This window comes from Hyperoodon ampullatus (genome assembly GCF_949752795.1).
Source record: "Hyperoodon ampullatus genome assembly, chromosome: 2".
NCBI classification, from domain to species: Eukaryota; Metazoa; Chordata; class Mammalia; order Artiodactyla; family Ziphiidae; genus Hyperoodon; species Hyperoodon ampullatus.
The window spans coordinates 154,866,715-154,883,667 of record NC_136915.1 but is presented as its reverse complement, the minus strand read 5'-3'; the positions used below and the strand labels follow the sequence as shown (position 1 = coordinate 154,883,667).

Below are 16,953 nucleotides of genomic sequence, written 5' to 3'. Positions count from 1 at the left end.
GGCACTTTGTCCTTGAACTTGCTCCTGTCCTCCAAGCATCACTCAGTGAATAAGCAGCCAAGGTTGGTGGAACTTTTGAGTGTTCTCTGACCTTAACTACAGAGCCACATGCTCTTAAGTGTAACTGAAAGGCAAAGTGCATAATGCTGAAAAGCTCTGACTTGATTTATTTTAATGAACATTACATCCCAGATGAATAACCTGTTCTCACCTCTAACTGTGGGAATAACTAACTCTTCTCTAAGATATGAAGAGTTCAGAAAAAAAGAAGAGAAAAAGAACAGAAGTATTACCTCTTATGAGGCTTGCTTCTCTGTGTTCTTCTGTGTTAAATAATCCAGATAAATCCAGGGTTTGCTGCTTTTTCCTTCTAAGGCAGGAAGAGAATAGGACTGAAATAACACATCTGAAGGTGGATGAGACAATGGCTGACGGCCAAGGAAAAGGAGAATGTTTATACTCAATAGTCTTGAATATTCTTTGTTGTGAGACATCCCCTTTGAGACCAGTGGTTTCGCAGCTTATTTACTTTCTCTGTGTGTCAGACTGAAGGGGAATATTGTGTCCTTGAGAACCACCGGCTAGCAGGATGCGTGTTACCTCAGATTAGATTAGGGTTTCCAGAAATGAGACCAGAGTGATGACTGAGGGGAATCTGAGGACTCCGGGTAACCCTTTTATCCACTGGCCGACTAAAGTCTACCTCTTAAAGTGGTGTTCAAAGGTGGTTTTTGTTTTGTTTTCCTCTCTTTCAAAGACACACTTTAAGGTAAATTGGAGCATAATATGGGGAAACCAAATGTTATACCTATATTTCTCTCAGTTTAAAAGCCCAAATGCCTCTCTATTACTGAAAGTTATAAATTTGGAGTCAGTTTTTTAGGATTAAAAAAAAAATTCTATTGACTAACAGAAGGAAGAAAAGTCACTCTACAGATAAGGATTTCATGTACATGTCCAAAAAAAGTTTGATTTTTCTACAAATGTTGATTATAAAATGGTTTGTGTGCTCCATAATTTGGGTACTTTTTACTTGAAAAAAGACAAGTTATGCTAGATTTTATTCTTGTTTCTGTTTTACGGATTTATGGTTTCTATTTTAATTTTTATAACTGCTCTCTTAATAAGTTCTGAGGAAGCAAAAACTGATACCAAAACAGACATTTCAATAGACAATATTCAGTATTATTAAAATCAAAAGTTATCTTATATTAGTAGTTTCATTCATTTTGATGAAACAATTTTGTGGCCCCCTTGTAAATTTTGGCTTTACCCTGTACTGACCTTCATAAACATCATTTCAACATATTTAATTGAAGAAAAATTTTTTTGATATAATAAGAATTATATAATCAAGTTATTCTTTCTGTCAGAATTAAGATAAACAAATAAAAATTCTTCCCTTTAAAATCATGTATGAATAATTCTAAACTAATTTTTCATACACTGGGAAATTTTGCTTTCAAATGAGAAATTTGAAAATACTAGTAAAGCTAAGACATTTAGATTTACTAAATTGATCTAGATTTATACCAGTAAATCTAATAGACCTCACTGTGGTTTTGCTACGATTACTTCCTTACAGTAAATTTCATCGTGAGTCTTGACACCTGAGATTCTTCAATTGTTTTGTTTTCTTTCTGCAGAAAATATTACAGCAAAGCATATTGTGAGTAATGATAGCTCGGATAGTGATGATGAATCACAAGAACCCAAAGGTAAGAGAGCTGGAACCTCCTCTGGCAGAAGTGATTAGGAAAGGACATGAATGTTTTGTCTGATTTTCTCACTCAAGATGCTAATGGTAGTCTCTGCTTAGGGCATTGAGTGATAGAATGGTAGCTTTCAATTCAGAGCAAGAATTAATGCCATATACGTAATAAAATATGCAACACAAAAGTTGCATATTTTAAAATATGCAATAATTAAAAGTTATTTCATTTCTTTTAAATACCTCAAAAATATTATCAGTTGAACAGAGAACAAACTGAGATGGTAGAAATACCAAATTCTGTGTTAAGTCTGATTAGAGCACCAGGCTTCTCAACATGGAAATTGTGATTTGGGAACATTTTTACATGGCTTTAATAACTAAAATTTAATCTTTAAAAATCTTATTATTAAGTAACCTGTAGAAAATGATGTTCTCCCTCCATTCCTGAGCCTTATCCCATTGCCAATATTCTGTCTCTCAGGAAGGGATCAGTGATGAAGTGGAGTAGAATTATTGAGAAATTTTTGTTTTGTGTATTACTTTGTAGTACAAGTGAGTACTTCTACACCTTAACAAGGCAGTTTTTAGCTTTGTGTGGATCATGATAGTCAATGGGGAGTCGGGGAAGAGATAAGGCAAGGATCACAGATATTTGTTGCAATTGTTATGTGGTAAGATGGAATGATTTTATATTTTGACACAGCCATTGGTACAAATATTCTCAATAGCTCAAAAGCCAAAACAAATAAACAAAAAGCAAAGAGAAGATTTTATAACAACTGGGTGAACATGTCCTGTTATAGTTTGAATATAATCATCTAGATTTTAAAAGATATTAAATGCTTTCTTGTCCAAAACCTAAAGAACTCCACCAGCCAAGGTATAGATATTGGAAGAGCCTGTTTAATCTTTGCTGAATCAACACTAAAATTAAAGTTCTCTTTTCATAGCTGGGCTGTTATTTTTCAGTTGTTCTGGTCTTTTTTTTTTTTTTTTTTGAATTTCCTTTTAATGAAGGGAGATAGTACAAAGGGGATAGATAGCATATGCCTAGCATTTCTAGAATTAATTATGTATTGATTTGGGGACTATCAAGTAGATGTAATAATGGTTTATCAATTATTAAGTAAATTGCCAAAATGATCAGTACATTTGATCACCTCTGCAGTACTAGCTGGTTTTCTTAAGGCTGAGAGTTCAAGGACCCTCTGAATATGGCTGCTTTGGTTTTAGTGCCAGCCTGCATTGGAGAATGATATTTAGGATGTTTCTGAGGATTTCTTATTAGCTCTTAATATTCATTTTTTTAAAATGGCCTTTATTTATTAGAGTAGTTTTAGACTCACAGCAAAATTGAGCAAAAAGTACAGAGTTCCCATATATTTCCTGCACCCACACACATAACCTTCACCACTTTCAGCATCTTATACCAGAGTGGTACATTTATTGCAATCAATGAACCTGTACTGACACATCATTATCACCCAAAGTCCAAGCTTTAAGATTCACTCTTGATGTTGTATATTCTACAGGTTTTCACAAATGTATAATGACATGTATCTACCTTTATAGTATCATACAGAGTACTTTCACTGCCCTAAAATCTTCTGTGCTCTATTTATCCCTCTGCTTCCCTCCCCCAGCCCCTGGCAACCACTGATTTTCTTACTGTCACCATCATTTTGCCTTTCTAGAATGTTATATAGTTGGAATCATACAGTGTGTAGCCTTTTCAGATTGGCTTCTTTCACTTAGTAATATGCATTTAAGTTTCCTCCATGTCTTTTTATGGCTTGATAGCTCATTTCTTTTTAGCACTGAATAATATTTCATTGTCTGGATATACCATAGTTTATCTGGTTACCTACTGAAGAATATCTTGGTGGCTTTCAAATTTTGGCAGTTATGAATAATGCTGCTATAAACATCCATGTTCAGATTTTTGTCTGGATATGTTTTCAACTCCTTTGCCTAAAAATCAAGAAGCATGATTTCTGTATCATGTGATAATAAAGTTTTGTAAGAAGCTTCCAAACTGTCTTGCAAAGTAATTGTTCCATTTTGTGTTTCCACCAGCAATGTATGAGAGTTCCTGTTGCTCCACATCCTCACCAGCATTCGGTGCTGTCAGTGTTTTGGATTTTGACATTTCTAATAGGTGTGTAGTGTCATCTTGGTGTTTTAATCTGCATTTCCTTGATGACATGTGACATGGAACATCTTTTCATATACTTACTTGCCATCTATATGTCTTCTTTGGTGAGGTGTCTACTAAGGTCTTTTGCCCTTTTTTTTTTTTTTTTTTTTTTTTGCGGTACGCGGGCCTCTCACTGTTGTGGCCTCTCCCGTTGCGGAGCACAGGCTCCGGACGTGCAGGCTCAGCGGCCACGGCTCACGGGCCCAGCCGCTCTGTGGCATGTGGGATCTTCCCGGACCGAGGCACAAACCCGTGTCCGCTGCATCGGCAGGCGGACTCTCAACCACTGCGCCACCAGGGAAGCCCCTTTTGCCCATTTTTAAATTGAGATGTTTGTTTTCTTATTGATGAGATTTAAAGTTCTTTGTATATTTTGGGTAACAGTCCATTATCAGATGTGTCTTTTTTTTTTTAATTTTGGGGAGGATGAGCAGTTAACAGTTTTGTTAAACAATGTTTTACTTTGAGTAGAATTCTTTTTTTATTGTCTTTTTTTTAAATTGAAGAGTTAATCAATTCTCTTTCTTCTTTGGCCACCCCACACGGCTTGTGAGATCTCAGTTCCTTGACCAGGGATTGAACATGGGCCATGGCAGTGAAAGCCCGGAATCCTAACTACTAGGCCACCAGGGATCTCCCCAGATGTGTCTTTTGCAAATATTTCCTCCCAGTCTGTGGCTTGTTTTCTCCTCTTGATGCCCCTTCATTTTTAGTCACGTGATTTTGAACAAGGTCTTTAGGCATTTTCTTTTTTTTTTTTTTTCATTTATTCATATGCAGGCTCTTTATTTTTTATTTATTAATGAAGTTTCGAAAATGGTTCTTGTAGAGCATCAAGTGGCTTTCTTTCTTTCTTTTTTTTTATTAGTTTCTGCTTTATAACAAAGTGAATCAGTCATACATATACATCTGTTCCCACATCCCTTCCCTCATGCATCTCCCTCCCTCCCACCCTCCCCAGCCCACCCCTCCAGGCGGTCACAAAGCACCGAGCTGATCTCCCTGTGCTCTGCGGCTGCTTCCCACTATTTATCTACCTTACGTTTGGTAGTGTATATATGTCCATGCCTCTCTTTCGCTTTGTCACAGCTTACCCTTCCCCCTCCCCATATCCTGAAGTCCATTCTCAAGTAGGTCTGTGTCTTTATTCCCGTTTTACCCCTAGGTTCTTCATGACATTTTTTTTTTTTAATTCCATATATATGTGTTAGCATACAGTATTTGTCTTTCTCTTTCTGACTTACTTCACTCTGTATGACAGACTCTAGGTCTATCCACCTCATTCCAAATAGCTCAGTTTCATTTCTTTTTATGGCTGAGTAATATTCCATTGTATATATGTGCCACATCTTCTTTATCCATTCATCCGATGATGGACACTTAGGTTGTTTCCAGCTCCGGGCTATTGTGAATAGAGCTGCAATGAACATTTTGGTACATGTCTCTTTTTGAATTATGGTTTTCTCAGGGTATATGCCTAGTAGTGGGATTGCTGGGTCATATGGTAGTTCTATTTTTAGTTTTTTAAGGAACCTCCATACTGTTCTCCATAGTGGCTGTACCAATTCACATTCCCACCAGCAGTGCAAGAGTCTTCCCTTTTCTCCACACCCTCTCCAGCATTTATTGTTTCTAGATTTCTTGATGATGGCCATTCTGACTGGCGTGAGATGATATCTCATTGTAGTTTTGATTTGCATTTCTCTAATGATTAATGATGTTGAGCATTCTTTCATGTGTTTCTTGGCAGTCTGTATATCTTCTTTGGAGAAATGCCGATTTAAGTCTTCTGCCCATTTTTGGATTGGGTTGTTTGTTTTTTTGCTATTGAGCTGCATGAGCTGTTTATAAATTTTGGAGATTAATCCTTTGTCAGTTGCTTCATTTGCAAATATTTTCTCCCATTCTGAGGGTTGTCTTTTGGTCTTGTTTATGGTTTCCTTTGCTGTGCAAAAGCTTTGAAGTTTCATTAGATCCCATTTGTTTATCTTTGTTTTTATTTCCATTTCTCTGGGAGGTGGGTCCAAAAGGATCTTGCTGTGATTTATGTCATAGAGTGTTCTACCTATGTTTTCCTCTAAGAGTTTGATAGTTTCTGGCCTTACATTTAGGTCTTTAATCCATTTTGAGCTTATTTTTGTGTATGGTGTTAGGGAATGATCTAATCTCAAACTTTTACATGTCCCTGTCCAGTTTTCCCAGCACCACTTATTGAAGAGGCTGTCCTTTCTCCACTGTACATTCCTGCCTCCTTTATCAAAGATAAGTTGGCCATATGTGCGTGGGTTTATCTCTGGGTTTTCTATCCTGATCCACTGATCTATCTTTCTGTTTTTATGCCAGTACCACACTGTCTTAATTACTGTAGCTTTGTAGTATAGTCTGAAGTCAGCGAGCCTGATTCCTCCAGCTCCGTATTTCGTTCTCAAGATTGCTTTGACTATTCGGGGTCTTTTGTTTTTCCAAACAAATTTTGAAATTTTTTGATCTAGTTCTGTGAAAAATGCCAGTGGTAGTTTGATAGGGATTGCATTGAATCTGTAGATTGCTTTGGGTAGTATAGTCATTTTCACAATATTGATTCTTCCAATCCAGGAGCATGGTATATCTCTCCATCTATTTGTATCATCTTTAATTTCTTTCATCAGTGTCTTATAATTTTCTGCATACAGGTCTTTTGTCTCCTTAGGTAGGTTTATTCTTAGATATTATATTCTTTTTCTTGCAATGGTAAATGGGAGTATTTTCTTGATTTCATTTTCAGATTTTTCATCATTAGTGTACAGGAATGCCAGAGATTTCTGTGCATTAATTTTGTATCCTGCTACTTTACCAAATTCATTGATTAGCTCTAGTAGTTTTTCGGTAGCATCTTTAGCATTCTCTATGTATAGTATCATGTCATCTGCAAACAGTGACAGCTTTACTTCTTCTTTTCCAATTTGGATTCCTTTTATTTCCTTTTCTTCTCTGATTGCTGTGGCTAAAACTTCCAAACCTATGTTGAATAAGAGTGGTGAGAGTGGGCAGCCTTGTCTTGTTCCTGATCTTAGTGGAAATGGTTTCAGTTTTTCACCATTGAGGACAATGTTGGCTGTGGGTTTGTCATATATGGCCTTTATTATGTTGAGGAAAGTTCCCTCTATGCCTACTTTCTGCAGGGTTTTTATCATAAATGGGTGTTGAATTTTGTCGAAAGCTTTCTCTGCATCTATTGAGATGATCATATGGTTTTTCTCATTCAACTTGTTAATATGGTGTATCACGTTGATTGATTTGCGTATATTGAAGAATCCTTGCATTCCTGGAATAAACCCCACTTGATCATGGTGTATGATCCTTGTAACGTGCTGTTGGATTCTGTTTGCTAGTATTTTGTTGAGGATTTTTGCATCTATGTTCATCAGTGATATTGGCCTGTAGTTTTCTTTCTTTGTGACATCCTTGCCTGGTTTTGGTATCAAGGTGATGGTGGCCTCGTAGAATGAGTTTGGGAGTGTTCCTTCCTCTGATATTGTTTGGAAGAGTTTGAGAAGGATGGGTGTTAGCTCTTCTCTAAATGTTTGATAGAATTCGCCTGTGAAGCCATCTGGTCCTGGGCTTTTGTTTGTTGGAAGATTTTTAATCACAGTTTCAATTTCAGTGCTTGTGATTGGTCTATTCATATTTTCTATTTCTTCCTGAGTCAGTCTTGGCAGGTTGTGCATTTCTAAGAATTTGTCCATTTCTTCCAGGTTGTCCATTTATTGGCATAGAGTTGCTTATAGTAATCTCTCATGATCTTTTGTATTTCTGCAGTGTCAGTTGTTACTTCTCCTTTTTCATTTCTAATTCTATTGATTTGAGTCTTCTCCCTTCTTTTCTTGATGAGTCTCGCTAATGGTTTGTCAATTTTGTTTATCTTCTCAAAGAACCAGCTTTTAGTTTGGTTGATCTTTGCTATTGTTTCCTTCATTTCTTTTTCATTTATTTCTGATCTGATCTTTATAATTTCTTTCCTTCTGCTAACTTTGGGGGTTTTTTGTTCTTCTTTCTCTAATTGCTTTAGGTGCAGGGTCAGGTTGTTTACTCGAAATGTTTCCTGTTTCTTAACGTCGGATTGTATTGCTATAAACTTCCCCCTTAGAACTGCTTTTGCTGCGTCCCATAGGTTTTGGGTCGTCATGTCTCCATTGTCATTTGTTTCTAGGTATTTTTTAATTTCCTCTTTGATTTCTTCAGTGATCACTTCGTTATTGAGTAGTGTATTGTTTAGCCTCCATGTGTTTGTATTTTTTACAGATCTTTTCCTGTAATTGATGTCTAGTCTCATAGCATTGTGGTCGGAAAAGATACTTGATACAATTTCAATTTTCTTAAATTTACCAAGGCTTGATTTGTGACCCAAGATATGATCTATCCTGGAGAATGTTCCATGAGCACTTGAGAAAAATGTGTATTCTCTTGTTTTTGGATGGAATGTCCTATAAATATCAACTAAGTCCATCTTGTTTAATGTATCATTTAAAGCTTGTGTTTCCTTATTTATTTTCATTTGGGATGATCTGTCCATTGGTGAAAGTGGGGTGTTAAAGTCCCCTACTATGATTGTGTTACTGTTGATTTCCCCTTTTATGGCTGTTAGTATTTGCCTTATGTATTGAGGTGCTCCTATGTTGGGTGCATAAATATTTACAATTGTTATATCTTCTTCTTGGATCGATCCCTTTATCGTTATGTAGTGTCCGTCTTTGTCTCTTCTAATAGTCTTTATTTTAAAGTCTATTTTGTCTGATATAAGAATTGCTACTCCAGCTTTCTTTTGATTTCCATTTGCATGGAATATCTCTTTCCATCCCCTTACTTTCAATCTGTATGTGTCTCTAGGTCTGAAGTGGGTCTCTTGTAGACAGCATATATATGGGTCTTGTTTTTGTATCCATTCAGCCACTCTGTGTCTTTTGGTGGGAGCATTTAGTCCATTTACATTTAAGGTAATTATTGATATGTATGTTCCTATTCCCATTTCCTTAATTGCTTTGTGTTCGTTATTGTAGGTATATTCCTTCTGTTGTGTTTCTTGCCTAGAGAAGTTCCTTTAGCATTTGTTGTAAAGCTGGTTTGGTGGTGCTGAACTCTCTCAGCTTTTGCTTGTCTGTAAAGGTTTTAATTTCTCCATCAAATCTGAATGAGATCCTTGCTGGGTAGAGTAATCTTGGTTGCAGGTTTCTCTCCTTCATCACTTTCATTATGTCCTGCCACTCCCTTCTGGCTTGTAGAGTTTCTGCTGAGAGATCAGCTGTTATCCTGATGGGGATTCCCTTGTGTGTTACTTGTTGTTTTTGCCTTGCTGCTTTTAATATGATTTCTTTGTGTTTAATTTTTGACAGTTTGATTAATATGTGTCTTGGCGTATTTCTCCTTGGATTTATTCTGTATGGGACTCTCTGTGCCTTCTGGACTTGATTAACTATTTCCTTTCCCATATTAGGGAAGTTTTCAACTATAATCTCTTCAAATATTTTCTCAGTCCCTTTCTTTTTCTCTTCTGCTTCTGGAACCCCTATAATTCGAATGTTGGTGCATTTAATGTTGTCCCAGAGGTCTCTGAGACTGTCCTCTGTTCTTTTCATTCTTTTTTCTTTATTTTGCTCTGCAGCAGTTATTTCCACTATTTTATCTTCCACCTCACTTATCCGTTCTTCTGCCTCAGTTATTCTGCTATTGATCCCATCTAGAGTATTTTTCATTTCATTTATTGTGTTTTTAATCGATGCTTGATTCATCTTTAGTTCTTCTAGGTCCTTGTTCACTGTTTCTTGCATTTTGTCTATTCTATTTCCAAGGTTATGGATCTTGGAAATAGAATCTTGGATCAGCTTTACTATCATTATTCTGAATTCTTTTTCAGGTAGACTGCCTATTACCTCTTCATTTGTTAGGTCTGGTAGGTTTTTATCTTGCTCCTTCACCTGCTGTGTGTTTTTCTGCTTTCTCATTTTGCCTATGTTACTGTGTTTGGGGTCTCCTTTTTGCAGGCTGCAGATTCGTAGTTCCCGTTGTTTTTTGTGTCTGTCCCCCGTGGCTAAGGTTGTTTCAGTAGGTTGTGTAGGCTTCCTGGTGGGGGGGACTAATGCCTGTGTTCTGGTGGTTGAGGCTCGATCTTGTCTTTCTGGTGGACAGGTCCACGTCTGGTGGTGTGTTTTGGGGTGCCTGTGGCCTTATTATGTTTTTAGGTATCCTCTCTGCTAATGGGTGGGGTTGTGTTCCTGCCTTGCTAGTTGCTTGGCATAGGGTGACCAGCCCTGTAGCTTGCTAGTCGTTGACTGAAGCTGGGTGCTGGTGTTGAGATGGAGATCCCTGGGAGATTTTCGCTGCTTGATATTATGTGGAGCTGGGAGGTCTCTTGTGGACCCGTGTCCTGAAGTTGGCTCTCCCACTTCAGAGGCACAGCACTGACTCCTGGCTGCAGCACCAAGAGCCTTTCATCCGCCCAGCTCAGAATAACAGTGAGAAAAAGTAGAAAGAAATAATTAGTAGAAGAAAGAAAGAGAGAGGGAAAGAAAGGAAGAAGGGAAGAAAGGAAGGAAGGAAGAAAGAAAGAAAGGAGGGAGGGAGGAAGCATGGAAAGAAAGAAGGAAAGAAAGGAGGGAGGGAGGGAGGAATGAAAGGAAAAGGAAGAGTGAATGGAAGAAGGGAGGGAGGGAGGGAGGAAGGAAAGAAAGAAAGAAAGACAGGAGGGAGGGAGGGAGGGAGGAAAGAAAAAGAAAGTGGAAAGAAGAAGGGTGGGTGGGAGGGATGGAGGAAAGAAAAAGAAAGAAGGAAAGGAGGAGCGGAGGGAGGGAGGGAGGAAGGGAAGGGAGGAAAAAAAGAAAGAGCAGGTAAAGTAAAATAGAATAAAGTATGAAATATAGTAGCGTTATTAAAATTAAAAAGTAATTATTGAAAAAAAACACGGACCGATAGAACCCTGGGACATATGGTGGAAGCAAAGCTATACAGAGAGAATCTTACACAGAAGATTACACATACACATTCACAAAAAGAGAGCAGGGGGAAAAATCAAAAATCTTGCTCTCCAAGTCCAGCCCCTCAATTTGGGATAATTCGTTGTAAAAAGAGGAAAGGGGAGAGAAGTCTGAAATGTTGCTAAGTCCACGTCCTTAATTTGGGATAATTCGTTGTAAAAAGAGGAAAAAGGGGGGAAAGTCTTAAATCTTGTCCTCAAAGTCCACTTCCTCAATTCGGGATGATTCGCTGTCCATTCATGCACTCCACAGACGCAGGGCACATCAAATGGACCGTGGAGCTTTAATCCGCTGCCTCCGAGGCTGCACAGAGAGATTTCCCTGTCTCTGCTCTCACAACTCCCGGGTCTCAGCCTTGGACCTGGCCCCCCCTCTGCGCGTAGGTCGCCGGAGGGCGTCCGTTCTTCGCTCAGACAGGACGGGTTTAAAGGAGCCGCTGGTTCGGGGGCTCTGGCTCACTCAGGCAGAGGGGAGGGAGGGGCGCGCAGTGTGTGGCGGGCCTGCGGCGGCAGAGGCCGGCGTGACGTTGCAGCAGCCCGTGGCGCTCCGTGCGCTTTCCCGGGAAAGCCGTCCCCGGGTCCCGGGACCCCGGCAGTGGCGGGGTGCATAGGCCCCCTGGACGGTGGGGCGGACAGTGACCCGCGCTCGCACACAGGCCCCGCGGCGGCGGCGGCGGCGGCCCACGCCCGTCTCCGAGGTCCGCGCCTTACCCGCGGCTCGCGCCTGTCTCCGGCGCTTCCCCAAGCAGCCCTCTTAATGCCCTCTCCTCGCGCACCAGGAAACAAAAGGGAAAAAAGTCTCTTGCCTCTTCGGTAGCTCCAGACCCCTTCCCCGGACTCCCTCCGGGCTAGCCGTGGTGCACTAACCCCTTCAGGCTCTCTTCCTGCCGCCAGCCCCAGTCCTCTCCCTGCGCTCCGACTGAAAGCCGATACCCGAGCCTCAGCTCCCAGCCCCACCCGCCCCGCCCGCCCCGGCGGCCGAGCAGACTAGCCTCTCGGGCTGGTGTGTGCCTGAGGGCACCGATCCTCTGTGCCAGAATCTCTCCGCTTTGCCCTCCGCACCCCTGTTGCTGTGCTCTCCTCCGCTACTCCGAAGCTTTCCCCCTCCGCCACCTGCAGTCTCCGCCCACGAAGGGGCTTGTAGTGTGTAGAAACCTTCCCTCCTTCACGGCTCCCTCCCACTGGTCCAGGTCCCGTCCCTATCCTATTGTCTCTGTTTATTCTTTTTTTCTTTTGCCCTACCCAGGTATGTGGGGAGTTTCTTGCCTTTTGGGGGTCTGAGGTCTTCCGTCAGCGTTCAGTAGGTGTTCTGTAGGAGTTGTTCCACGTGTAGATGAATTTCTGATGTATCTGTGGGGAGGAAGGTGATCTCCGCGTCTTACTCTTCCGCCATCTTCCTCCGGGGTCCTTTAGGCATTTTCAACTTTAGTTTTTTCAAATTTGCACTGGCATCATTTTACCTGCTCTCACAGAATTGCTGTAATCATCAAATTAGCAAGTGCATACAAAGGGTTTTAAGTTGTAAAGGGCTAATAACTAGAAATTTACTATTAGAATTTTAGCTAATAAGCAATAGATATGATTTATCTGTTGACTTTTGGGTTCGTCTCACAAATGATGTCATTTCCAAATACATCATAAGGAAAGCAGATCCACTGCTGGTATAGAAGTGGGATAAATTTAATAATAATAATAATAACAACAACAGTGATGATGAAGAAGAAGAAGAAAAAGAGGAGGGAGCTCCAAACCTTTGGAAAATAATTGAGTGTCTTATTCATATCCTGTGTAACTAAGATATAAATCATTCCTTTTAAAGCCTGATTCATTCTATTGATAGATTTTCTTTGTTATACTTGGCATTAGAAAAATGTGGGAGTAGAAAAGACTGTATATTTGTTTTTTCATGACTAGGCAATCATCTGGATTGTTTATTGAGAGAAAGATCCCTCCATTTACTGAGCTCAGTTAAGCTAATCTTTTGACTATAAAAATCAATATTTATTTTGATCTTATGTATGTTTAGTTACCATTTATTGAAAATTATGAAGTTTGAACATAGATTCTTTTTTCTTCTCTCAACACACACACACACACATACACATATAGATTTATATATGCATATATATTTATATACAGGGTTCCCAGAAATCTGAACAGAAGGGATTTAGGTAGGGGAGATTGTACTCTACCATACAGTGTTCTTAGATTTGAGTTATGAATGAATAATATTGATGATGAGGATTATGACTCTGCTGCTATTACAACTATTTCTACTACCAACTAGTGTTTGTTGAGAATTTAACGTGGGCTTAAATTTTTCTAAGAAATTTACATGAATGCATTAACTTAGTTTATCCTCACAACAACCTTATGAGGTTTACTGATGAGGAAATGAAGACTGAGAAGGGTCAACTAACTAGTAAACAATGGAGAGAGGATTGGAACCAGGGTAGTCTGGTTCTGGAGCCACTGCTCTAAATAACTACACAATATGGCTTCCCAGTAGTAGTGATGAGTGCATAGATTTTAAGGAAAAATCATTGAAAATGGCTTCTTTTGGAAGATTCCTGAATTTTAACACATTTTAAAACATATGTTTAATTTACAGACTTTTAAACCCCAAACTTTATAAGCAAGAATGAAATGACCGTTCAGAGGGCAAATATATGTTGAATCCTTCAGTTGTCCGCTCTCAGTCTGCATGATTTCTGGATGTTTATTAAACAGGACAGGGAAGGAAACTTGGGAAAGGAAGGGGATTAGCTACTGTGGATATTCCCTCTGTGTGTGTGTGTGTGTGTGTGTGTGTGTAGCCAGGGAAAAGAAAGAAAAGAATTGGGGAAAGGGAAAAACAGAAGTTTCTCTGGAAATTAAAGAATAGGCCAAGCAACACTGCCAAGAATACAGCCTTTAGACTGACTACTGGTAAACAGTACAGGAAGAATAAGTTAAGAACAAAAATGATTAATGGAAATATTTACTATAATTTACACAAATGTTTGTTGAATCAAAAGCTGTAGAGCTTCATCATTAATGTTAACATTCCACTGCCCAAAGATCTTTTTCATTATTATGGATTTTTGGAATCTGTATAATGATCTTTTCTTTTTCCTTAGGCACTGAAAATGAAGCAGAAAGGGAATATCAAAATGATAATCAAGCAAGTTGGGTCCAACGTATGATAATGGCCTTAGTGAGTGACTCAGCTTTGTTTAATACCAGAGAAGGACGAGCTGGGAAGGTGCACAACTTCATGCTGGGCTTGAATCTCAATACATCCTATCCGATGTCTCCTTTGAGAGACTTTACCACCCAGGAGTCCTTGGAGGAAGATGAATTGGATGCAGCTGTAGCAGGTAAGTACACAAAATGTAATCTATGGAAGCTAATTCAGGAGATCTTTCTTCCTTCTCTGGGGAGGAGCATTTTAATTATTAATAGTAATTAATTTACAATCAAATTTTAAAACATGCATTTAATGTATGAAGGGCTCTGAGTTGTTTTTTTGGAAGAAAAAATACATTGAGCAGGAAGTTGCATCGTCATGTCAGCATAAACAGTTTTCATTGAAATATTGAGGGGGACTTTGCTCCTCTCTATATTGGTCAAGGTTCACTCACAACAAACAGGAAACCCTCTCCCTTGTTTAAGCAAAAGAGGTTTAAAGTAGGTGCTTACAAAATTGTTCCAGGGCTTGGAGGAGCAAGCTCCAGGCTGAGCATCTAGGAATGACTCCAAAAACACTTCAGGATCACCGCAACAAATGCCCCCGACAACGGTGCTTGGCAGCAGAAATAGCAGAAACGTAGCCTCTGTCTCATTTCCCCCTTCAAATCTCACGTGGGTGTTTCTCCTTGGCAGAGGATAGGTCTCAGGAGATCCAGGGCTGGGAGGGAATCTGGTACACATGGTCCTCAGCCTATCTCTCCAGTGCAGAGCAGTAATGTGTGCCCCCTAGGGGTGTGAGTGGAGTTGAGTTCACCCATCTGCAGTGTCCCTCAGGCTACTGAATCTGTCCTTCCAGTTCGCTGAAATGTTAGGTAACTTTCTTAAGACCACTTAAGAACCTCATAAGAACCCACTCACTTTCAGGTTTGTCATTTAACCAAACTCCAAAGAATACTTGCCTTGATTCTTCAGTTCCATGCATGTTCCAAATTAAAAGGTAAATTTGTCTTGGTGACTAATCACTACATACTTATCTTTCTTATAATGCTCCTGGCATCTTAAATTTTTTCTACTTCTTCATACCATCTTTTTCCTCTTAACTGCCCAAATGTCATTTCTCAATCATTTCTGCCTAAGAACATTGACAGGAGGCTATGAGAATGTAAATGGAAAATTTTCCAAAAAACTTTCTACTACTGTTTAAGGATTCTACTTATAAAAATTAGACATGGCTTTAGATCTTATTATTGTTTAGGTAATGCTGTTTCTGTTTGTTGCTTGAGCTTAAGGGAAATTGCAGAAGCAAAAGTTACCCCTGTTTTTTAAGCAAGAGGAGTAGAAACTCACTATATTTTGCATTATGTTTGTGGAATCAAAGTCTAGGACATGATTATATACCTGCAATGCAAACCCTTTCATATGAACTATAATAAAAGTCTATTTGTGATAAAGTCAGTGTCTCTTTTTAAATTCATCCAAAATAAAAACACTTGACCATACAATCAATGATGTTATTTTTTTGTGTGTTACTTATGATTTAACTTATTGCTATTACAATACCAATTAAATATATCTTCTTTAGAAACAGACTTTATGGATGAATTATGATGGGCTTAAACAAACAAACAAAAAACTCAGCCTCATGGAGCATTTAGGACTAGAAAGAATCATTAGTTATTTTACTCCATAGAAAAGGAAGATCAAAGAAGATAGCATAATGTTTACCTAGAATTCCTCAACTGAGCTAGAATTAGGACACTTGAATAGGCTTCTTGACATTGCTCAGAAGCCTTTCCCTTCTACTCACTCTCTTCCTCATAGCCCTTGGTTTTATTAGTCATCATCTTGCTGATGTAAAAATGGAAGTTTCCTTGTGTGTACTTATTACATCTGTTCTATGTTATTACTTTGATCACAATACCAAGCATAGCTCCTTCTGTGGTCTGCACAGTACAAGTTCTGCACTAGACATTTTAACAGCTTCCTGGTGGTTTTGCAATAGCTTATGTAGATTTGGAGGTGTTAGCATTGCTTGGAAAAATACAGTGCTCAGCTAAATTTGAATTTCAATTTATATATATATATATATATATATATATATATATATATAGAGAGAGAGAGAGAGAGAGAGAGAGAGAGAGAGAATATAAGTATGCCCCTTATAACATCATTTGGGACATCCTTGTATAAAAATTGTTTGCTATTTATCTGAAATTTAAATTTAACTGGACATCCTACATTTTTATTAGATATATTTGGTACCCTTAGGAAGTCTGCCTCTTTCAATATTCTCACCATATGTCAGGTTGTTCTTCATTTTCATCTTTCTTTCCTTTGTTCATTCTTGCATTGCCACAGTATTTACAGAGCTCCTTCAATGTGTGTGGCACTAGGGATCCAGTTGTCAACAAGACATGCAGTCTTTGCCCTCATGAAGATTAAAATCATTTCATGATCCTTTCTTGAAAATTTGATTCTTGGAGGGACTTATATACTTTATTTAACAATGATAGAAAAGTACAATAAAACTAAAAGCCAGCAACCCTGATCCTGATGGAACGCTGATCCTGATGGAATGCTGATCCTGATGCAGTTGTAGGTCCGCGAGGATGCAAGATCTTCATTTGCCCTCTCTCTAGTGCTTGGAGGATAATAGCTGTGCATCACCTTATCTGACTTCTTTATTCGGTGCCTTTTGAAAAAAGAGTCAGGAACAGTTTTCATAAAATGACATGAAGAGATAGAAAATATTAATCATCCTAAAATATGATATTACACAGGTTGAATATTTCTTTTGTTGGGATATTTTGAAATGTTCTAACCTAAAATTGTTTTAGATTAATGAGCTTCATAAGGAGCTTTAAA

General features: G+C 38.8%; 1 protein-coding gene across 2 annotated transcripts in view; it reads left to right on the top strand.

The window, feature by feature from the left end:
- Positions 1–16,953, top strand: part of PLA2G4A (phospholipase A2 group IVA) — a gene marked incomplete at both ends in the record, with an annotated part of 140,448 nt that overhangs the window by 96,136 nt on the left and 27,359 nt on the right. For both annotated transcript variants that reach the window (XM_079696872.1, XM_079696871.1), the window contains 2 exons: positions 1,647–1,718; positions 14,037–14,276. In XM_079696872.1, coding sequence (XP_079552998.1) covers positions 1,647–1,718; positions 14,037–14,276 — 312 coding nt within the window. The remainder of the gene's footprint in view (positions 1–1,646; positions 1,719–14,036; positions 14,277–16,953) is intronic.